This window comes from Gymnoscopelus microlampas (assembly GCF_963454915.1).
Source record: "Gymnoscopelus microlampas genome assembly, chromosome: 10".
NCBI lineage: Eukaryota > Metazoa > Chordata > Actinopteri > Myctophiformes > Myctophidae > Gymnoscopelus > Gymnoscopelus microlampas.
The window spans coordinates 33,937,448-33,962,762 of record NC_139947.1 but is presented as its reverse complement, the minus strand read 5'-3'; the positions used below and the strand labels follow the sequence as shown (position 1 = coordinate 33,962,762).

General features: G+C 45.6%; 1 protein-coding gene across 1 annotated transcript; it reads left to right on the top strand.

Moving 5' to 3' along the window:
- Positions 1-141: 141 nt before the first annotated feature.
- slc6a17 (solute carrier family 6 member 17) lies at positions 142-22,667 on the top strand (the record flags this gene model as incomplete). The annotated part of the gene is made up of 11 exons (XM_084068065.1): positions 142-442; positions 5,824-5,981; positions 7,390-7,516; positions 15,230-15,411; positions 16,487-16,597; positions 17,675-17,916; positions 19,033-19,225; positions 20,051-20,243; positions 20,781-20,940; positions 21,285-21,447; positions 22,305-22,667. The coding sequence occupies 11 exons, from the start codon at positions 142-144 to the stop codon at positions 22,665-22,667; spliced, it is 2,193 nt and encodes a 730-aa protein (XP_083924191.1).
- Positions 22,668-25,315: the final 2,648 nt, after the last annotated feature.

The window sequence follows — 25,315 nt, the reverse complement described above, 5'->3', positions numbered from 1 at the left end:
TTTCTCACAGATTTAGGACAAAGCACACGGGTACCTGTCTGGAACATTGCCACATCCCTCCTCTCCCCCGTTCTGCACTTGGACTCCCCTCTCTTTCCCTCCGTCACCTCTGCCCTTTTGAGGAGTTGCTCAGTCGCCGCCATGCCGAAGAACAGCAAAGTGACCCAGAAGGAGCACAGCAATGAACCCATCACTGAGTCAGTGGCTGACCTACTGGCCTTGGAACAGCCCATGGACTATAAGAGTAGTCAGATGAGCATGGGCCTCAGCCCGGGGGCCATCGCCCCAGGAAAGGGCCTGCTGCCTTCCCCTGACCCCGATGGTGACGAGGGTCGACCGGCCTGGAATAACAAGTTGGAGTACATCCTTGCCCAGGTGGGCTTCTCTGTAGGCCTGGGCAATGTCTGGAGGTTCCCCTACCTGTGCCAGAAGAACGGTGGAGGTAGGTTATCCGGTGGTCCACAGCTTAGGGTCTATGCTTAGCAAATGCATATGTTTGTAGATGATTTTGCTCTATTTAGGGCGATTTGTTGTATGTCAAACCCAGAGAAAGCTAGTCCTACATACAGTATATGATTGTGTAGAACATGGAACTACTGTAATAGTATAATGGGCAGGTTTTCTGAATCAATAAATGAGTATGAAATAGGCTGCAATACATAGTCTTATGTAAGGGTACATGTACTGTAAGATGCCAATTTCAACTTTTTATTAGGCTAGTAAAATTGGCAGAAAAAATACCAGGGCCTAGCGTAAGTTTTCATTAAGAAGTTTGCAAGCTGTTTTCCCTCTGTATGAGGTTGACCCTGTTCTATACAGAACCATTTAATTTGATAAAAAACTGATGGCATAATGCGAGAATATTGTTGTACACGTGCCATGTTGCTGGAACGGGATGTGATTGAAAATGCCCACTGGTGTTGGTTATTGCCTTGACATTCAATGCTGATTTGTGTCAGATTACAGAGAAACCCTCAAGTAATTTCAGTCAATTTAGCTCTCATTTCCTTAATGTGAAGTGCAGTCAGTTTGTATTCATTGACTACTGTACTCCCACACTAATGCAGTTGGCATACAGGCAAGTGTTTTTTTGTGTGTGTGTGTGTGTGTGTGTGTGTGTGTGTGTGCGTGCGTGCGTGCGTGCGTGCGTGCGTGCGTGCGCGCGTGTGTGTTTGTGAGACTTTTCAGAAAATAATATAAGCAGTGTCTCGCTATACGATGTGAGTATAAGATTTTACTGTTGACAGAACCAAACAGGTACATAGGGTGTATTTAGTTACACTCTGTTGATCTTCCTCAAATTCGAGTCTTACTACACTTGGTACCCTTTCAGGGTCATTTGGTTACATTTGTAAACTCTCAGGGTTAAATTAACACTGGGGAATTTACTATAGGTGGCAGGCGTTGACACTACGGACTGCCCGAATGCCCCTGGCAGGTGAATAAAACCTTCGGGCAGGTGGAGTTTGCTTTCGGATTGCCCGACTGGGCAAGTGTTCTTTAGTTCACTGTAAACACAACATATATGTCTAAACACTAGCCCTAGAATGGCTGTGATATTACATACATTTCATGTATTCCAAATACACAGCCATTTCTGTCCTGTCCCCACCCGGTTAGCAGACTGATCTCGGCGGCATATAACTATTGCGCGCTGCGTGTGTACTCACAATAATTCATTCCTAAGACTTGGAGTCAGATATTGTCCTCTAGTTTCATTTCCATTTGAAAGTTCTGGCAGAAAACGTATGTTTAGTAAAATATCTCCACTTTTCCACGAGCTGCACATGGACAACATTTTCTCTTCTCTAAATTATAGCTGCACTGAACAACACACACACACACACACACACACACACACACACACACACACACACACACACACACACACACACACACACACACACACACACACACACACACACACACACACACACACTCAACGTGGAACTCCATAGAAACTACAAGCTCACAAAGGGTTGTTTCAATTTCAGCTCATCCAAGTAAGTGAGATGAGCACGGCTGTGTCCCACCAGCTGTGTCCCACCAGCGATATAAAAAAGAATTCCACTCGCACGGCAGACTTTTGTCGCATGTGCAGAGGTTCCCTAGTCCCTTACCAACGTCTGAAAATACAAGAATGCAGCAAGCAGCTTATAAAGCCTTCCTTATGTCAGATTCAAAACAGCAGTGCCAGTACTGCCTTTTGATTTTTGAACTGTCAAAGCTTAGCACGTGTCAAGTCAGACGAACGTAAACCCTTGACCTCCGGTCGGTGTACTTCAAAATAAGAGCCCTTTGTCAAGATATGGGAAAGTAAGCGTCTTCTGGTCTGTGGAATGTAAAATAAGAGCACTGTTGACGTGTGAACCTATAGCTATTTAGATATTTGGCATAAATATTGAGGTATGACATTTTTTATCACGCAGCCCCAGAATTCGCAAGTTGAAAGTAAAAAATAAGTGTTAAATTGAACTATAACGTTCGGGCAAGTGGGCATGACCTGTGGGAAAGTAGAACATGACCTGTACTTGCCATGACCTGTACTTGTGGCTCAGGGGTAGAGTGGCCGGGTAGAGTGAACTGGACAACCGCAAGGTTCCCAGTTCGATCCTGGGCTGGGGCGCTCCCCTAGAGTTAGTGTCGAAGTGTCCTTGAGCAAGACGCTGAACCCCTAATTGCTCCTGATGAGCAGGTTGGTGCCTTGCATGGTTTTCTCCGCCATCGGTGTATGAATGTGTGTGTGAATGGGTTAATGGCACAATCAATGTAAAGCGCTTCGGATAGAAGCGCTATATAAATGCACCATTTACCAAGTGCCTATGAGACCTTAGTGTCAACCCCTGGGTGGTATAATTTATTGGACCACCTACCTGATGGGCGTGATCCCAAAACCTATACCACTTGTGCAAGGACACGCTGTGATTGGCCAATACACTTGTGCAAAACATGATTTACTATTCTGTCCCTATCGGTACATAACTTGGACTTCGCTCAAGTTCGCTTGAGACGGCGCGCCTCTGTCGCGGTCCAAAACTATGAAATAGCCAGCAGTTGTTGTAGGCAGAGGCACTTCCACGTTGGCCACAGAAGGGGGGCGTGGTTATAGCACAAGTTGTATAGGCTTTAGTATGTCGCACCTGATGGCAGTAATAGTCTACAAGCTCCTTGATTAATTGGCTACTGTTAGCCAGTTAGCCAACTCCTCATGTCAGCGGAAAGTGCAATCAGTTGTAATCATCTCAGGGCTGACTGGGCTTGTTTCCTCAGCATTTCCCCCCCTTTTTTCTGATAGAAGAGGGAAGCCTGGGTGTTGAGTATAATTGTGTTGGTTATGCATGCACTGAGGACACACAGAGGCTCCATTTTAATTTATATTTGCTTAGCTTGCACGGTTTCTCAGGCTTATCTCCTTAGCATTGTCAGTGGTGAGGCATATTGTATTGGCATACAGTAGATATAGTAGTGGTGATGGCGATGGAGGAAATTCAGCTGTCAGCGTGGATTTCTTGGCTTTGTTGATCTGATTTGTGTGTGTTTGTGTGTGTCACTACGATATAAGTGTAAGAGGTGAGATACTGTGCGTATGTTGTATGTACTGTGGTCCGACTGGCCCCATTATAACTAACCCTATCCCTATCCCTAACCCTAACTCTTATCCTAACCTCACACTAACCTAACATTTGTCAGACTATTGGGGGGTGCATTTCTCCTTTCCGACATGTCGCCTTTCCGACGTTGACGAACCCTATACCTAACCCTAACCCTAACCTTAACCGCACGCGGAAGCCACTAGTCGGAGTGGTGAGATGTCGGAATGGAAGGAGCACCCCACTATTGGGACTTCAGAATAATGAGAGGTCGGAATTATGAGTGGACGAACCCCACATACAGATGTGCCACTTCAAAACTTCACACGTTACTGTTCTTTCCCTGAAAGTGCCCTGAAAAGGCATGTTTTCTTCCCTGTTCTGCCCTTAAAATTGCACTGTTTTGCCCCTGAGAAGAAGTTGTCACTACACACACCCGTTTTTCCCTTCAACAGACACCCATATACATGAGAACAAAAGAATGTGTGTCAGACTCATTATGAGGTGAAAGGTGATTTGAAGAGGGCCTTGACCTGTTGCTCAAATTAATTAGCATCATAAAAGCAGTGATCATCAACATAATTCAGCATTTTAAATGCCCTTCTTTGTCCCTCTTATTGCCCTGGGAATCCCCTGAAAATGTACTGTCTTGGCGATGGCAGGACATGTGAAGTTTTGAAATGGCACATCTGTAGGTAACAAAGTTAGTTGAATAAATGCACCATTTAGCACTGCAAAGTGTGCACATGCATGTGTATTTGTATGCACTTGTGTGCATAACCATATGCCAAATTTTGAGTTTTTTGCATATCTGCATCAACACGTGGATGTGTACTGTATATTCACAGTAAAATAAATGGGTCACTTTGTTAAATTAACACTCAGGATTTTACTCTATTAGTGTCGGATGCATCCCTTGTGAAACTTAAAGGACGACTTCACCAATCTTCATATAAATAGTCCTCACCAATACTCATTATAATATGGTACCACTTTTTGTCTACTCGATCTGTGTCTCAGAGGAGGGCTGTGGACAGTTAGCATGCTATAATGGAAGCCATTGTTCTTGCAATAATAAAAAAGAAAAACAATTGAAATCTTGTTTGAAAAAATAAATCGTGCCTACGATGATGTCACTGGTAGGCCGGTTTCTGAACCATCCACAGCCCTCCTCTGAGACACAAACCCAGTAGAAAAAAATGGCACCATTTTATCATGAGCATTAGTGAGGACCAAATTATATGAAGATAAGTTGAAAATGGGTGAAGTCGTCCTTTAACACCAAGAGCCCTTGTGCATACTGCATACGAGTCTGGGCTTGTCCTATAGTGTCTATGATTACCCATCACTCTCTCTCTCTCTCTCTCTCTCTCTCTCTCTCTCTCTCTCTTTCTCTCATATATACCCCCACCCTCCGTTTCCTATGTCTAATTTTAGCCACCAGGTTTTCTACTGTATGTTTGATTCAGGTACATCCCTGGTGTGCTATTAGAGTCATGTGTTGTCAGCCTGAGACAATAACAGCGTGTGAGGAAGAGCTGTCCAGTACTCTCGCCTGCCTTGGATTCATTTTGTCACCATGGCGCCTCTCCATGTCTTGACGTAAGCAGGCTATGGACATGACGTGTTGTCTGTTAGAGCCTGCTGCTTTCTGTCCCCCTGCAGTAAACCAAAAAAGGAAGAGGAGAGAGGCCAGTTTTGGCAAAATAGAAGACAAGAGATAAAGTGAGGGGAGAGAGCGAGAGAAGGGACGCAGAGAAAGTGTTTGGTTGCGTGCGTATGTGTGTGTGTATGTGTGAGAGAGCGAGAGAGTGAGAGGGAGGGAGGGAGAAAGATTACGAGAGGGGAGGGTGGAGATGATGAAAATAGACTAGTGGTGGATAGATAGAATTGATCCCAAAAATAGACATTGAGTCAGAGGATTAGGTTTTGATCGCATTTCATGTGCTCAGTGCTCGTCAATAAATATGGATACTTGTTTTGGTTTTCCTTATAGATATTAATATAATATATGTGTGTTACCTATATTTGGATGTGCATATTAACTGTACCTTCTGTCTCATAATAACACATTGTAGTGCCAAATAATTGTATTAATTGTATAATTGTAATTGTCAGTTTATGCAGGACAATAGAAATGTGTTTCATCAGTATTCAATTGTGCCTTTCCTTTATATTGGCTGCTCACTATACGAAGGACTGATTCCTTTCCCTCCATTCTCCTGTGTCACAGGTGCTTACCTGGTGCCTTACTTCATTCTCCTCATCCTGATCGGCATCCCTCTGTTCTTCCTGGAGCTGGCAGTGGGTCAGAGAATCCGGCGTGGCAGCATCGGGGTGTGGAACTACGTCTACCCACAATTAGGAGGCATCGGGGTCTCCAGCCTGATGGTAAGGACTGTCGTGAGCTCTCATTTTGCTTTATGACAACAACACCCTTGGAAGACATACAGTACAAGACATGCGAAGTGGATAAAGTCCCTTTCCCATTTAGTCTAAGAGATAGACATGTCCTCTTTGCAGAGACAGTGAGAAACATACAAAAGTCAGCAACGGTCACTCATCATCTAGTGGCAAACGCCTCCTGACTCTAACGATCTGCTGTTCAGTGGCACCATTCAGTCAGAGATCATGGTAGACAGTCAAATTTTCAGTTAGTCATTTTGTTATCTGGTTGGTCATTCACCCAGGCAGTAGACTCAGTGATGATGTCGGTCAGTTATTGGTGCAGACAGCTACTGAATTATCCAATTTGTTGGTCAGTGGTCTAGGTTCTTAAGGGTTTTGATTGATTGAATTCTTTCATTAACAGTTTGCAAATAGTACAGTGGTACGATTATACAATGATGCTAAAAGGATAACACATTCCGGTCCTGTGTATTCCAACACATTCTCACACATAGGCGTCAGTTATTGCCGCTCTGTCATCTTCACTCCCTAATGCATCACTATAGGACTACAAAAACTAAAACGCACATATTGGATCTTCAAATACTACTTGAATCGAGATATTGGCCAGCTGCCTCTGTATCAAATCTGGTAGCAGCACTTAGTTAGTAACCGCAACCTTCCGTGATCGAAACACACCGACTTTTCTTTTCTCTCTTGACTTTGTTCTTCTCTCTCCCCACAGTTATTGTAAGGTTAGGGTTAGTGTTAGGTATATTTTTGTGTGGTTAGGGTTAGGATTAGGGTTAGGTTTTAGCATAGTTTTGTCAACATGCGACGTCGACATGGCGTCCTTCAGGGCTACTGACAGAGTGGCAAAATGTGACGCCTTGGGAGTGAGCGGGTTGTGTGTTCATCAGAGTGTGCTCAGTCAGACACTAAAGACTTTTGCCAAATGTCACCATCACACAATAAAATATAAGTAAGGCTTTTGTCAGTCTGTCAGACGGTGGAACAGACCGCCACTTGGTGAGCTAGTCAGTCAGCGATCCAGTAATTGACCGACTAAGTTGCCGAATCTGATCTTCTCCATCAGTCAGTAAGAGAGGCAAGGAGTCGGAGGCCGAGTGTGGAGCAGTGAAGCGTGTGATGTCTAGGATGTGGAAACAGGGAGGTTCAGCAGCTATAAATACCTCCTCATAGAAGGCCAGAACCCAGGCTGCTGAAGGAACACACCTCAATAATTCATACACACTTAAGCTGGGAGCACAGCATGTGAGCTGTGACGGTTTAACGGTGGTGGACATTCACTGCAAAGATACACATATTGTTTGTTTTTGAGTCCATATTGATTTTCTTTTTGCATTCCATGTATGCCAAATACGTTTCTTGTCATTCCTCACCCCTCCAGGTCTGTGGTTTTGTGGGCCTATATTACAATGTGATCATCGGCTGGAGTATCTTCTATTTCTTCCAGTCCTTCCAGTACCCACTGCCTTGGGCTGAATGCCCCATCCGGAGGAATGGAAGCCAAGCCAGTGAGTCCATAACACAGCTGTGTTAGGGTCCGTGTCCACACAAAGCGTTTTATGACACAACGTTCAAACCTACCATCAAAAAATCTTCCGATCCCGATTGCTTCTCCAATCGATCTGGGCATCTCTAAATACATACATACATACATACATACATACATACATACATACATACATACATACATACATACATACATACATACATACATACATACATACATACATACATACATACATACATACATACATACATACATACATACATACATACGGTACATACATACATACATACATACATACATACATACATACATACATACATACATACATACATATTGTACGGATATACATGGTTAACTACATTAACCTGTATAAACCCCACCGCACAGGGTACTGTTTACTCCGGATTGTCAGTGAAAACCACTCAACCACACTACAAATAAACCCAATAAATAACAACCTTGTCTTTTTCTCATTTATTTACTAAACACACTCATACAAATACAAACACACTTCTACCTAAACTGTGTACAGTATTCTATGACCAGCCCGTGTACTCCACACACGAGGCTTTAGCATGTAGCCTGGGTTAGCCAGCAAGCTAGCAGCAAGCAATGGCGATGTAATAATTGCAGTAGTATTGGCAGGTTATTTTACTGTAAGCACAGAAACACACACAAACACAATCATCAATAACAGAAAACATTACAGACTGTATAACCCACACAAATGAACATAATAAAAGTACTCTACATCACAATTATACACTTTTATATACACTAGCGTCTCTGCTCACCAATGGATCGTCCGGCTTCTTAAACAGCAACAAACGCACTGAGGAACGGAAAGACGCGCCTGCGCATAAAGGACTGTTGACGTACTTCCAGAGTCCATTAAAATATGCCCTCCCAAAAGCGGCTTTAAATTGTTCTACGTCTAAAACCCAGCCGAAACATGCACACATTATTAAACAACAAATCACCTCTAACTCTCTTTATAATAACAAAATATTCTCCCGTCCCATAACCGCAAGAAAAGATTGTATACTTATAAAATAGATAAATAATAACGTAAAAGATGTAATAACCTCGACCAACCACTAGGGAGATCCATCCACTTACAAATAAACAATAAATCACCCCGACCTGTAAACAGGTGAAATATAATTCCAAAACTATATAAAAACAGCATAGAAATAGCATAAAACCTAACACCTCCCACTTGGGCTATAGGTTTACTAAACCGAAGAGGCCACACGTAACTTCGTCAGTATTCAAACAATAAACACACACAATTATCCAGTCCTTTTGGGTATTCTCACTGAGGACTTCCCAACTTATTGTTGGTCTTCAAGAGGGATGAGAACCACCAGGCTCCGCACGTCTCTGTGGAGGATGGTGGATGGCCACGACACCCCGTCTTTCCTCATCTGAAACCAGCTGATGGGCAGACTCGGACGAGTCTGCACTTTCACGTCTCGGATGACTCCCTGGCCATCGAAGATGGACTGCCCGAAGTCGACAGAAAGGGTAGGTGGAAATCAAAACCCTGGGTATCTCCCATGGGTCCCGCCTGCCCCAACAGCAACGAGTAGGGTGCCATAAAGTCCACTGAGTCCTCCAGGACCTGAGTTCTGGCTCCGATTGGCCCCTCATTCGAGAAATTTGCAGGAACGCCGCCTGACGCTCCTTGACTGACGGCACAGCCTCCCACCGCACCCGAGAGCTGGTCCTGCCATTCCCCCAGACGTGCAGAATTCTGCGGACATAGCCCACGGCCCCACACAGCACCGATAAGGCGTGGCTGCTCGCTAGGTCCACCTGGCTCCCGAGAACCGTTTCTCCCAACTTCTTCGTTCCATCGCCAGACGCCGCCTCTGGCCTCCCACTCTGACCAGACCGGACTCGAGTCATCTCTGTCGCTCCAAGCCTCCCACCGTGACTAGACAGGGCCCAGGGCAGCTTGAGGCAGAGGCCACCTCTCTTCGGTACGGCCTCGACTCCTCTCCTGACTACCTCTAGTCCGGGTGGGCATCCGAGGACGGGACCATGCACATCTGGACTCCCGAGCACGATGCTGTTTGGGCTCACCTCCCTGCACTCCTGGCTGCTATTCACGGCGCTCCACGCCGGCATGGTGACAGAGCGTGGGCCGGCATAGGTCTCCTCCCCAACCTCTTTTGCAGAAGCAGCCACCCCGATCGTCTCCTCTGCAGCCTCCGTCGTGCCCTCCAACGGCACTTCCTCCGCAGCCTCGTCTGCAGGATCAGCTATGCCCTCTGACACGACCTCCGCGTTGCAGGCAGCTGTAGTCGTAACCCTCACACTGCCTTGCTCTGGATAGTCCTGGGGAATCTTGACTCTTACAGTCTCCGATCTCATGGACCAGGCAAAATGAGTGTGCGCTGCTCTTTCCACATCCTCGCACAGATCAGGATGCGCCCCACTGACGGTCTTCCCCAGTGGGCCGTCCCATAGCACCAGATCGCCACACCTCCCCATCCATTTAGGGGCGAGACGACCCTCTCGGGCACTAATAAGCATCTCCACTTTGTGTGGACGCCTCAGATCCCCCGGCTGGACTTCACCTGGAAAGAACCCCTCCAAACGCTCAGAGTCCACTGTATAGTTCACCTTGGCAATCTCGTCAAGTCCATAACAGATCATGTCGTAACTGTGCAAAGTGCCTTTCTCCATTTCCACCTTGAGGCCCACAGAGTACCTCTTTGTTTTGACCTTGGTCTCCATCCCGCCCACACCATGCACGACCAGCGTGACAGGCTCACCATCCAGCCCCAGTCTTTCTGCCGCCTGGTGGGTAACATAATTTGTGTCAGACGCAAGGTCAATCAAAGTACCCACCCAATCCCCCCGTTTAGTTGTGACATCAAGTAACATCAGGAGAACTGGGCCATCTTCTGGCCTCCCACTGTCCGCACACACCGTTGAGGACGCTTTGTTCGTTATGGCTTTGCGAACTACAGCCAACTGCTCTGGTGACAGGTTTGCCTTAGCAAACATGGCCTCTTGTTCCACCGTTGGGCCCCGGGAGTTCCTCTTACTCTCCCCGTTAGCACCCCCACTAGCAACACTCCCCTTTGCAATGTCCGTGGGCACAGTGTCACTACAGGGTTGCGTTTTGAAGCACAGCATGTAGTGATGATCCGGTGGAGACTCGCCCCTTTTGCACTCCTCCTTTCTGCACAAAAAGTTTCTTATGCAAGACCCCTCATGTGGATCCAGGCACTTAAAGCACACTCTGGCTTCCTTTGCTTGCGCCCTCTTCTCAGTCACACTGCCCTTCCTAAAGGTCCTGCACCGATACAACTGCCCAGTATGACCGTTCTCTCCGCAAGCCACACAAGGGCCCTGCGATGAGCTGCCCTCTTCCCCGCTCACTGTTGCCCTGGTAACCGCACGCCGCTCCTGCGGTTTGTCTCCCGGCTTGCTATGAGGCTTCGGCTCACTTGCCCTGGCATTGTCCGGTCGCCCAGCCTGCAGCTGCTCCTGCCGCGTCAGGACCATCTTCTGGCCACGAAGAAAATATAAAAGGCCACTAAAGCGATTCAATGCGGTGACCCTGTTCAGCGGGTCGCATTGAAATACAAGCCACCGTGTTTGCAACTCGTGCGGTAACTTGCTTTCCAGCGCACGGACCACCAATGGACTGTTAATAGCCCCCGCACACTGCAAGTCAGTCAGGTCATCCAAAGCCCGTTCCACTTTTTGGATTAACTGTAATGTCTCTCTTGGCTGATTTCCCCGCACCACCGACATTTCCTGCAACTCCATGACGATGTCATCAGCGATGAGCGACACGTCCCCGTAACGATCATCCAAACTACGGAAAACGTCATTCGCATCACGGCAATAATCCAGCCCCAGTTCGTCTTTCACCGCTTTATCAAGACTGTCCAGCAAGTGAAATAACTGTAGTTCTGGTAAACCCGATGGCTCCGCCAGGTTCTGCAGCTTAATCCAGTTGTCCCTCCAGCGGAAATAGTTCCTCCTCTCTCCATGGAACTTGGGTAGGCTAAGAGGAACCAGCTTCAACTTTGGCGCCGCCGCTCTCATCGTGGGGCCCTGTGCGCCTGGCATGACTACGGGCACAGCGCTCGCCTGCCCCACTCCGCCGCTGCTCAACAACCCTTGCACCCGGGCAGCCTGCATCATGTTCGCGTCCCGCAGCGATGGCATTGGTGGCAGGCCTGGGGGATGAAACAGCGATGCACCTCCACCTAGCACATCGCCAGGCTGGTGGCCCTGACCCCCTGACGCCACACCAGTGTCTAGTGGCAAGCTTGGGTTGGTCTTCTCTCCTTTAGCTTTCATGCCATCAACAAGAGAAAACGTCTTCTCTCCTTTAGCTTTCATGTCATCAACAAGGGAAAACGTAGTGAGGTCAAGGACCCCAGACTCAGGGTGTAACTCGGAAGCGTCCCCATGCGGTGTGTTACTTCCACCACTAAAGCCACGCACTTGCCGTTTTAATGTCTTACTGACCTCTTTCCATTCCCGGTCATTGTCCTTGAGGCTCTCCCTCAACACACCCCCCTCATCCTTGGGGACAAAAGGGGCCCACTTGTCCGTTAGCTCCTCAAGTTCCGTCACAGAGGTCTCCAAACGCCTACACACGTCCTCGTACTGTTCTGGAGTTAACTCGCTCTGTGCCAGACCTTTGGCTCTGTCAAACTCACTGTTGAGCCGGGTTTTTAATTTATTAAATTGGTCTGACACAGTGTCCCTCCATAATGTGGTTTTGAGTTGCTCCATTGTCTCTCTGAATCGTTTGCGACATTTACCTCCTTTCTCTTTCACCTCGGCTACTTCCTTGCTGTAGTCCGTGTCTGTATCCTCCTCCAAGGCACCCAGGTAGTCATCTGTACTTCCCCACAATACATCATAACATGCACTTAGTCCCCTCTGTTCGCTTTTTATCACCTCTGCAGCAAATATATCCAGAGAATCCTCAATCTTATTAGCTTTCTTTGAAAACTCTCTCTGTGCTGTAGCTCGCCTCTTTTTTAGGTCATCAAGTGTCGCCATTGTGACGCTCAGTGGACGAAATAGTCAGTGCAAACAACCTACACTACTTTTTTTCTGTGCTCACCTTGAGAAGAGACCCCCAGATCCAAAATGGCGTCCGTCTGCCTCAAAATGGCGTCTTGCAGTACACACTCAAGGTATTTAGCTTTAGCTAGTAGCAGCACGTTAGCTTAGCACAATAGTTGCTGTCAATGGGGATTAGCGTTAGCTTAGCACGTTAGCTCTCCTGGCATCAGAGTCAATGTAAACAAGCAACAGAGTCAATGGGGATTAGCGTTAGCTTAGCACGTTAGCACTCCTGGTCCCGTTAGCTTAGCATTAGCGTCAATGTAAACAAGCTAGCATGGATGCATTCTTTCTTCAGGTTTCATGCACATTGTTCTTCAGACAGACACAGTTCAATACTGGAGAACGGCTCTTTTAAGACCGTCTCCAGCTTATTGTTACATGCGACGTTAAGGTCACAAGCAACGTTATCACACAATGCACAGATTTCAGGGGAAAGGACGTTGATAAACACGCCGTCGTCCTCGCGCGCGCGTCCTCCACTTGTCTCCTGCCGTCTGCAGCGGTGCCGTGATGTCGGCGACGTGTAGGTGCTGCGACGGATGGGCCTGTGCTTGCTTCTCCATGCGATGCAGGGACGGGCTTCCTTCCTCGACCCAGTCAAACCACCGACTTCCACGGGGATGGCGGGGTGTCGATCGTGGCGCAGCTCGTACCCTCCTCTTCCTCACATGGCCAGCGCCATCTTTTTGGCGATAACGGACGTAGCCGTGCGTACCTCGCTGCACGGGCTGGTCAATTGCTAAACTTTGGCTTACACCGGGCCACTATGTAAAATAACTGTACGGATATACATGGTTAACTACATTAACCTGTATAAACCCCTCCGCACAGGGTACTGTTTACTCCGGATTGTCAGTGAAAACCACTCAACCACACTACAAATAAACCCAATAAATAACAACCTTGTCTTTTTCTCATTTATTTACTAAACACACTCATACAAATACAAACACACTTCTACCTAAACTGTGTACAGTATTCTATGACCAGCCCGTGTACTCCACACACGAGGCTTTAGCATGTAGCCTGGGTTAGCCAGCAAGCTAGCAGCAAGCAATGGCGATGTAATAATTGCAGTAGTATTGGCAGGTTATTTTACTGTAAGCACAGAAACACACACAAACACAATCATCAATAACAGAAAACATTACAGACTGTATAACCCACACAAATGAACATAATAAAAGTACTCTACATCACAATTATACACTTTTATATACACTAGCGTCTCTGCTCACCAATGGATCGTCCGGCTTCTTAAACAGCAACAAACGCACTGAGGAACGGAAAGACGCGCCTGCGCATAAAGGACTGTTGACGTACTTCCAGAGTCCATTAAAATATGCCCTCCCAAAAGCGGCTTTAAATTGTTCTACGTCTAAAACCCAGCCGAAACATGCACACATTATTAAACAACAAATCACCTCTAACTCTCTTTATAATAACAAAATATTCTCCCGTCCCATAACCGCAAGAAAAGATTGTATACTTATAAAATAGATAAATAATAACGTAAAAGATGTAATAACCTCGACCAACCACTAGGGAGATCCATCCACTTACAAATAAACAATAAATCACCCCGACCTGTAAACAGGTGAAATATAATTCCAAAACTATATAAAAACAGCATAGAAATAGCATAAAACCTAACACATATATACATACATACACACACACACACACACACACACACACACACACACACACACACACATACACACATTCATACGTAGCCTACATACCTACAGTATTCACAGACATACATACAGTCGGTGGTGTAAAGTAACTAAGTACATTTACTCAAGTAATGTACTTAAGTACAAAGTACTTTATTGGAGTATTTCCAATTGTCTATACTTTTACTTCTACTCCACTACATCTCAGAGGCAAATATTGTACCTTTACTCCACTACAATTATTTGAGTACTTTTTCCACCACTGCATACAGTATTCACAGACAGATAGACAAAACAGCCTCAGTAAAAGTTAAACTAAAAACAGTATGGAGTTCTACAAAAAATGTCCATGCCATAGAAGCAGCCATCCCCCAATTCCTCAGCACGGCTGTTGAAGCTGCAGAAATCACCCATGTATTAGAGCAGCTTGGTTCACAGTCGGGCAGCATTTTGCTCAGACGTGGCATGAAAGAACAGTTGGTTGTAGTGCTGACTCCAGAGCTAGGATGCCTCCGTACTTTATTTGAAATGGCAGCTCTGCTACCAGGGGCCTGTTAGAAGGTACGACACAGCCCACAGTGCAAGTAACCAGCCTTTTCCGGCAGCTGGTAGCCTGCCAAGAGAGGCGGAGATACACACAGAATGTGACATGGTTACATATTAGCATGCACGCTGTTCTTATTGTTATGAAAGCAGTTGGGAAGCTCCAATGAGATTCAACTTGACTGTGGGGTGCAATTGATTTGTCTGATGACCGTTAAAAAAAATAATTTATGCATCAATTGGTTGGATGTTCTTCGGTGGGTCTTTACAGGAAATAAGTGTCTGGTGTTTATGTTGTCTTATTTTATCTGTTTGGTATATGTGATTATTTGTTACATTTCTATAGTTTTTATTGTACTGTATCGTACAACTTGTTCTAGTCGTGGAGCCAGAGTGCGAGAAAAGCTCAGCGACCACCTACTTCTGGTACCGCCAGACCCTCAACATCACCAGCTCCATTGACGACACTGGTGGCCTGAACTGGAGGATGACCCTGTCACTGCTTGCGGCCTGGATCATTGTCTGCCTGGCCGTCATCAAGGGCATCCAGTCCTCGGGGAAGGTACAGTACAGGGTTTCCCTAGCCCCAAAACAGGGGCTTCTGACTGAGCCTGTGGGAAGCTCTATGGGGGTGGGTGTTTAGGATACTACAGTACATCCATTCATCTATAGAGAGTTATCATATAAAAAAAATATTGTGTGCGTGTATGTCTGTTTGTTTTTTGGTTGTTTGTGTGTGTACTTGATTGCATGCATGCGTGTAACTTGTGTGTGTGTGTGTGTGTGTGTGTGTGTGTGTGTGTGTGTGTGTGTGTGTGTGTGTGTGTGTGTGTGTGTGTGTGTGTGTGTGTGTGTGTGTGTGTGTGTGTGTGTGTGTAATCCATATTTAATTTTCATCAGTGGATTAGTTTGACTTTCCTAATGCTCTGCTGGTCAAAGGTCACGTGCTGAAGCATATCTTCATCACTGCTCTATTTTTGGATCTCATGTATGTTATGGGAGAGAGAGGCATGCAACATTAATGAGCTTTCCATTGAACCAAGCAAAGACTGGCTCGCGATGCGCATGTGAACATTCTTTGGTTGGCAAATAAACTGCACCAACGTCCTATGATCTCAATCCAGAGAATGAGTCACATAGCACAGCAGGACTCCATCCAGACCACATTTTTTTTACAGAAAAATACACAATAAAGTATTTGTCTGCTCTCCAAACCTAAAGGATTTCTCTCCACATTGGGAAAGAATCCACAGATATCAGGACACAAAGCAAGTACCTGGCTGTCCTGTGATCAATTCACTGTGTGTGTGTGTGTGTGTGTGTGTGTGTGTGTGTGTGTGTGTGTGTGTGTGTGTGTGTGTGTGTGTGTGTGTGTGTGTGTGTGTGTGTGTGTGTGTGTGTGTGTGTGTGTGTGTGTGTGTGAGAGAGTGAGACGGAGAGCAACAGTGTGCGTGAGTGGGGTGTTCGTTCATCTGCGTCTGCCATGTGTGAGGCTGCAGACGGTTGGTGACCATGGCAACAGTGTCTGATGTGCTTGACTTTCTCCCTCTCCCTCTGACCTTCTGTCTGTGTGTGTGTCTCTCTCTCTCTCTCTCTCTCTCTCTCTCTCTCTCTCTCTCTCTCTCTCTCTCTTTCAGGTGATGTACTTCAGTTCTCTCTTCCCTTACGTTGTGCTCTTCTGTTTCCTGGTTCGAGGCTTAATGCTCAAGGGAGCAGTGGATGGCGTTGTTCACATGTTCACTCCTAAGGTGAGAAGAACACAGCCAACAGACAAACTGTCCATCTTCAGTGGAATTTAAGAAAGAGGGTTGTGTTTACTGTACCTTCCGTCAGTGCCAGAGCTAAACAAGGCTGCCTCTGTATAACTTGGGAAGATGTTCCCTTATAGTGCCATGTCTGTACATACAAAACATTGTATAGTAGTAAAATCCTTACAGTTCGCTGATTCTCTCCTTATGAAATCACTCCGTGCTGCATTGTTAAGGCAAAAATTACAATCCTGAAAATCGCTATGATCACAGTAATTAATCACAATAAGTGATATGGAAGAATTACGCTTTGAATTGTATATTAAAACTGCAATCCATAATCATTTTAATGAATAAAATGTTATAACCAATTTGTATAGTAGAGTATGATAATACAATATAACTACATCTGCAGTGCAGTGTTACAGTTTCAATTACATCTCTCTGTTGGGTGTAGAGAGGGTGAGGGTGTTTTGTATATAGACTATTTTCAGCTTGAAATATAATGTTTAAATGTGGATTAGTTTTCCAGATATTGGATATCGAAATGGGAATCATTATACATTATTATATGGTTATTGATCATGAATTGTCCAGTCATAGTATGCTTTGAAAAGATGTAGTCCATCAATCCATTAATTACTTTGCGCTAACAAACTCAATCGAGATCTGACATATTTAACTGACACTCTGCAAGGAATTAAGGCGTGAGTGATTGATAGCTTCAGCATCTGTGCTTAATCGTTCATTTAGAGCTGCTTGTAGGAAAATGTGTCATTACTATCAGTTTTGTATGGTATGATGAAAGCTTGGCTGTTGTCTCCCTCCTGTGGTGGATTTGTGTAGTTGCATATAAAGTGGACACTGAGCATTACCGTATATCTGTGAGAGAAGCATTGACCTTTCAATGGATTTGTGTTATGCAATACATAATTATACATTGTAAATAATTGAACGCGAGTGATATTGCTGTCCCAAATCCAAAAGTAATTAAAAGCAACCATAACTCTTGACCTTCCTGTAATATTGTTCCCATTAAATGACCCTTTCTCTCTGTTCAATCTTCCCTCTGTTCAGCTGGAGAAGATGTTGGAACCCCAGGTGTGGAGAGAAGCAGCCACTCAGGTCTTCTTTGCCCTGGGCTTGGGCTTTGGAGGTGTCATCGCGTTCTCCAGCTACAACAAGCGAGACAACAACTGCCACTTCGATGCAGCGCTGGTCTCAGTCATCAACTTCGTCACCTCCATTTTAGCTACGCTCGTGGTGTTTGCTGTGCTGGGCTTCAAGGCCAATATCATGAATGAGAAATGTGTCGTCGAGTGAGTACCTTGTAGTACAAAATGTGCATGGTCACCTGGCTTGCATTTTAAACCCAGACAGAATGAGAAGCGGATGGAACAGAATGTTAATATGTTATGATTTATACATTATTGGAACTCAGCAATAGCAATAGCAATAGCCACACTACACTCAGCCCTGGGCTAAGACCTATTAGCCCAGAGTTTACGGGTATGTTATCCCTGGGCTTACAGTCATTTCCTTGCTTACAACTTTGAATATGGGAAATCTACACACTTAGCCCAAGGCCTCCTAAACTGCATTATGTTGGGCGGGAGGAGTAGGACGAAGGCCTCCTCCCGGTTAGGGCCCCTCACTGGCAGGTGAGCCCATAGATATAGAAACCTAGATACCTCCTCATTGGCCTCTGCGGTTCATTGGAGCGACCTGTATCGCAATACAAGGCTCTTCCGCAGGGGTACTTGCACACACGGAAGTTTCCAGCTTGACCTGATGAAGCGGAAGCACGGCCGAGATACGCACGCCTCAGAGCCGAAGGAGGCGTCTACCTTTATATGTCTATGGGTGAGCTAGTAGGATACAATAGCAGTGAGAATACACAAAAATGTGTGTGGGGACCGGGGAGGGAGGAATGAATTGGCATAATGACTACATTGGGGAGAATAGTATGTAATATAATTAAATATTCAAATATTTTTTTACACAAAATCTAATGTTTTATGGTCATGATTCACCAGGGGCTTGGATGGCTTGGTTCCAGGCTTAAAATAATTCAATATTTTCGGAAATCTCTATGGGAAAATGAATGGGTTTTCTACAAGTCCCCAGTGAAGCTGCCGCATTTAAAACGCTACTGCGCATGCTTCTACCGTTTGACCAAATTCTGGTGCTCAAATCAAGGAAAATGCTGAAGTAGAGTGTTCTTCCGGGTGCTTCATGCACTGGTGAGCAACTTTCATTCAAATGAATAGCTGGTGGCGGGGCCGTCCGCTCTCTAGATATATCATAACTATGGTTTTCTATCGGTGGCACCACAAAATGACCGCCACTGCTGTGCCTTATAGAGCAAGTGTTTGTACCATAACCATGACGCATTATCCCCCCCCCCCTCGCCTTCTCCGACTTTCTCTGAGCAGGAACGCAGAGAGGATACTGGGCTACCTGAACACTGGTGTGTTAAGCCGAGACCTCATCCCACCTCACATCAACTTCTCCCACCTGTCCACCCAGGATTACGCCGAGATGTACGGAGTCATCAAGACGGTCAAAGAGGGCAGCTTTGGTGAGCTGGGTCTGGACGCCTGTCTTCTGGAGGATGAGCTCAACAAGGTCAGCAGGAGTGTAATTTTGTGCAGTGTTAATTTTGTCGACAAAAAATATGACAAAAACTAAATAAAAACTCATAGTAGAAAACAAAAAAGAGCACTCTCAGTCTGTTTATACTGCAGTTTTCACATGTTTTGAACGTTGGTGGAATTTTATTTTGTCGTAGAGCCCGCCTACTGTATCCGGTAATTTGCACACACACACATGGACACACGGACAAAAGTCATTTCCGTATCCGCTCTATACCGGATCTCCACCCTGCAAAGTGTACGGATCCCATTCCCAGTCCCGTCTGTCACATTGACGCAACTCGTGCGAGTGATGAAACTTCTCTCTGTGGAATAAATATACGCCGAAAACGGCATGGATTACGGACACAAACACACTGGAACAGTTCAGAAGCACTTCATTAGAAAACTTAACTAATAACACTTTTGGTATGTTAATCTGACGTTAGTAGATTATGTTTTCTTCTTGCGTTTGTGGCAGGTTATTTAATATGGGATTTTGACAACCGCCTTCCCCTTTTTCTTACCGGTACGCCGTTCCGGCCCCTGTATCATTTAACGGAACGGTGTTCCGGAACGGCCCACTTTCACCACTGGCTAATAGACCCTGCCCGCTTTCTCAGGGGATAAATTGAATTGTTTTGTTACGATTACTCGGAAACGATCGTCGTAAATGATGCAAGTTGGAAATGTATGCCTCACCCAGTTATGCAATTGCAGTTGTTTCCGTTGTCAGAATACCCGTTGTACCTATCTGTCCTTCTGTGTCCCTTTTATGCCCAATTGTGGAGATTTAAATATAATATTATGTCTCCCTCAGGCGGTGCAGGGCACTGGCCTGGCCTTCATCGCCTTTACAGAGGCGATGACTCATTTCCCTGCCAGCCCCTTCTGGTCGGTCATGTTTTTCTTCATGCTAATCAATCTGGGCCTGGGCAGCATGATTGGCACCATGACCGGCATCACCACACCCATCCTGGACGCCTTCAAGATACGCAAGGAGATTCTCTGTGGTGAGGACGATATCATGTCACAGCATGAATGTAGTGGATAACACTTTGTTTGTAATACATTTGAAATCAAGCACAGCGTTAGTTCAGGTAGGCACGGCAGGCAGGAGGGTAGGCTACAGTGTACACACTCACCCTCACTCTCTCCAGTCCCCCCCCATTTTCATTCGCTAACAAGGTAATGCATGCATACACCCACATAAGTCAAATGGTCTCTCCACGTTCAACCTCACTCATCTCCCTTCATTCCCATTCGCTAACAAGCTAACAGTGGTGTGTTCTACCATGTTACGCTATATATGTAGTGTGACCTGCAGAACATTTTCATAGCCAAGCGTAGCCCTCTACTAACCATTTCATCCATTGAAAACGCGCTAGCGTATCTCCAAAGTTCAAAGTTCATAGAAATGTACAGTATACGTGTTGATTTGAGTAGGTGATTGTGAAGTAAGATTTCTCCAATTTGGCACCGTAAAGAATGTGTAGTGTAGATGATGGTGCTTTCAGCATCATAACATGTTCTGTCCCTCTCTCCCTCAGTGGGATGCTGCATCATAGCCTTCTTTCTAGGCCTGCTGTTCGTGCAACGCTCAGGGAACTACTTTGTCGCCATGTTTGATGACTATTCAGCTGGTCTGCCTCTCACTATAGTGGTGATCCTGGAGAACATCTCTGTGGCATGGATCTACGGCACTAAGAGGTAATGGCACTGGACCGGACCAGACTGGATTAGATTTATACATATTTAAAGGGATAGTTCACCCCTTAGGGAAAGATCTTTTTTCTTTTTTCGGAGGAAGAGTCTCCATTGAGTCTATTGACTTTCTTTCTTTCTTCCTTTCTTTTTTCCTTCTTCCTTTCTTATTTTCATGTTTCTTTCTTTCTTCTTGTTTTTCCTTCCCTCCAATCTTCCTTCTTTCCTCTCTCTCTCTCTCTCTCTCTCTCTCTCTCTCTCTCTCTCTCTCTCTCTCTCTCTCTCTCTCTCTCTCTCTCTCTCTCTCTCTCTCTCTCTCTCTCTCTCTCTCTCTCTCTCTCTCTCTCCAGATTCATGCAGGACCTGGAGGACATGCTGGGTTTCACGCCCTACAGGTTCTACTTCTACATGTGGAAATACGTGTCCCCAGCCATCCTGGTGGTGCTCATTGTTGCCACTGTCATTGAGATGGCTGTCAGCCCTGCAGGCTACAATGCCTGGGTGGAGGCAGAGGTCAGTTGCTTAATACCTGCTTGTATTAACTGTGTGTGTGTGTGTGTGTGTGTGTGTGTGTGTGTGTGTGTGTGTGCTCAATTTGGAGGAGGCGTTGTTTCCTTTACTCATGATTGTTGTCTGCTGTGTTTGACAAGTATGCCAACATTATTTTATGTAACAATATTCTGCCTTATGTGCACTTTGTAACCGTCTGTTTTCCCATTATCTGACTGCACTGGCAGTGTTTATGTGCTTTGTACAAGGCATTCTTGTACTTCTGTTTATGTGGACAATATATTATAAATAAATATTTCAAATGTGTGTGTGTGTGTGTGTGTGTGTGAGAGAGAGAGAGAGAAAGCGCGATCCCAGAGCTTAAAGACTATTCCATAATCAATGCTCGCCAGTTCCATGTTCAAACCTGGCTCCAATTCAATGACTTATAGTGGCACTTGTATCTTTTTAATGTGCGCTCCTTACTTTTTATGTTCTTTATTATATTTTATTATATTATATTCCTCTTTCTTTTCCCCCTATCCCTCCACCCTGTCTCAATTCAGTTCAATTCAAAAAAGCTTTATTGACTTGCCCTTTTTTTCCTTCTTTTTTATTGGTATTATGGGAAGGGCACTTATAAGTAAGTTGTAAGTCCGGGAGGCTTATTGTCGTGAGCAGAACCCGGGAGTCTATCCCCATTTCGCAAAAAGTGTGATAAGTGTTACCAAACTAGCTTACAAAACCATGAAAATGTTTTGCTGTTAGGAATAGTTCCTACAGTATGTCCACTGAGGCAAGGGTAGCTTGGTATAAAACATTTTAAGACAAATAGCAGCAATTAATCAATTGTCTCCTCTCTCTCTGTCTGTCTCTGGCAGGGGGCGGAGCGTTTCATGAGCTACCCTCCCTGGGCTCTCGGTATGGCTTATGCCCTCATCGTGTCGGCCCTGCTGCCGCTGCCCATTGTCTTCATCGCCCGCCACTTCAACCTGTGGTCGGACGGCTCCAACAAGCTGTCCGTCTCCTACCGCAAAGGCATGATGAAGGACATCTCCAACCTGGAGGAGGTGGACGAGCAGCGCTTCATCCTCGGCAAGGGCCCCAGCGAAGCCCCCTCCCCCATGCCCCCCCACCGTCAATACCTGGGCCCCGGGGGCACCCAGGAGATGACCAACACCAACTATGGCACCAGCACCAAGACGGGCTACCAGAACATCGGCTCACCTGAGTCTGAGCTATGATCCACTGTCTGCTAAATCCCTGCCCCGCTTTGAGAGATGGAGACAGAGAGTGGGAGGGAGATAGATGGATAAAGAGAAAGAGCAAGAGATGAAAAGAGAGAGAGAGAGCAAAAATGAGAGATAGATAAAAGAGGGAGAGAGAGAAAAGATCTCATAACTAAGGATTGCTGCAGCGTTTGTTACCCCTTAAACCACTTAAACCCTATATACTTCGTTGACCGGTGTCCTCCAGGGATCTGTACTGGGCCCATTCCTTTTTTCCCTCTGCACCAAATCTCTTTGCCCAAAATAGCCAATGTACAAGCTCACAACGCGTTGCAGTGTGTCGTGAGCTTGTCGGCTATTTTCACCGAATGTTTCCCTTTTATGACATGCCTCACTTCTTCAGCCCCTAAAACAGCTGCCTGGTGGCCCCGGCTCTGATGAATGGATTATGGGAAAGTGAGTGCTTTCTGATGATGTCTTTCTGTCAACGTCTTAGAAGTTGACATACTGTAGATGGACAGCAGAGAGAGAGAGATAGAGAGAAAGCCAAGGCATCCATCCTTCAGAGGTCACATGGCTCTTTGAGTTTACAAGCGCTTGCCCAAGGTTAAAGGTGTCTCCAACGCTGCAACACTTAATGTTGTCCTAAATGAGAATCTCCTCATGGGATTGGTTTGGAGAGGGTCTGCAGAATATTCTGTTTCCATTTACAGAGAGTTGTTACACGGTAAAATCCTCAATGTTAATTTATCCAGTTACATTAACTTTACTGTGTAGTTATGGGGATCAGGTGGAAGGAGACTCCAATCACATCTCATCTTATTCCATCTAATGGAAGATCTGCTTTGGCTCTCTTAATCTTCTGACCGATCATCAGTCAAGTACCTGAGCAAGATCCAAGCACATTGTAACTCATCTAGTATATGAAAACTTACAAACTCTTCCCCAACAGTATACTGTACTTTTAAGCATTAATTTCATTATGCAGTGTCACAAAACAGTGTTACAAAGTGACTTTAACTTACATCCAGATTGATACTTAGTTGGCAAGCAGTGTCCCACAAGCAGTGTCTCACAAGCAGTTTCTCACACCAGAAATAGCAGATTTAGAAGCTCACAACTTACCGTGCTGGGACTCGATGTGGGCCTGTAGATCTGCAATTTTCGGTGTGAGACACAAAGTGCAACCAAGTATAAATCAGGCTTAAAGATTTAAGTAGAGGTGTCATACATAGCAATAACAGCTCATCAATGTACGGTCCTTGCAAAGCTGTGGATCTCCTTCTAGCCCCACTCTCCCCATCCATGTAGAATACTGTATATATGTGTTGTGCAATAGTCAACGTCCCTTAAGATGTCAATGTAAATCATGTGCAAAACATGACAAATCATACAGTAGCACACAACGAGGTGGCAAAGGGTTTAATAGTCACGCTCAATTTCTCTACCTACTGCCACGAAATCACAAGCACAGCCACCGCTCCACAACTCTGAGCCTTACCCCGGAGGAGCACATTGCATTCAAAACAAACAATCAACAAATAATCCTGTGTAGAAGAGCGACTGATTCTAAGCCCAGTCCATGCCAATGATTTGCGATGCAACGAGTTGCAACCTGCAACCACATGCATCCACTAGCAACATAATCCCCAAATTGCACCGACCTGCAACGGGGCAATTCAAACCTCTACAATTACTCTCCGCAACGTATTGCAACGGTTTTGTTGCATCGCGAATCATTGATGTGGACTGGACTTGAAAGTCCGTCGCCCTGTTCCAGCCGCTACTGGCCGAGACGATGCTTTCCCCATTATAATCAATGCTTTACCAGGCTCTGCCTGGGTAGAGATAAGCAGAGCTGTTAACCTTTCATCAGCAGGCAGATTCAGGCTTGTGTGCGTGTGCGTGTGCGTGTGCGTGCGTGTGCGTGTGCGTGTGCGTGTGCGTGTGCGTGTGCGTGTGCGTGTGTGTGTGTGTGTGTGTGTGTGTGTGTGTGTGTGTGTGCACGCGCACTGTGTTGCCTGTGTGTCTGCTGAGAGAATGCTACCAGTGACCCTACAAGTTAAAAATAGATCTGTGTTACCCAGGGGAAGCCGTGGCAACGCACCATGGAGATGAATTCTCCAGTGATGTGCAGGGAAAGAGGGAGGAGGAGGTGGAGAGACGCATCTCCTTGCCTTTGTCTTTCCCCACCTGCACGGCACATGCTGTTCTTTCAGTAACACGTTGAGGCATGATGTAATGATAGCGCTCTATTACTTAATTCATACTCTGTCACGCAACGGCGCCGCTCGCTGAAAATAGCCCAGCTATGTTCGGCACGCGACAGCATTGTACGACAAAGTATACATTTGGCTTATAATGTAGTATCTGTGTTGTCACTGTAAACTGACGTAGTGGTTGGTGGCTGTAAACAAAAGGGAACTGCCAAGCCACTCTGTGGACTATTACTCATATTTCATCCCACAGCGGATGAATCAAGATGTTTATTGTTGTACATTCCGCAAATTAGGGCAATTACAGAAATCTCATCTGATTATAGGCACTAAAATCTACACTTGAATATGTCCTGGGGTATGAAAACCACTTATCGCCTGATTATTTTCAATGTGGAAACTTGTATGATATCGTGTTTTTAGAGCTATAATGTGTAAAGTGTAATG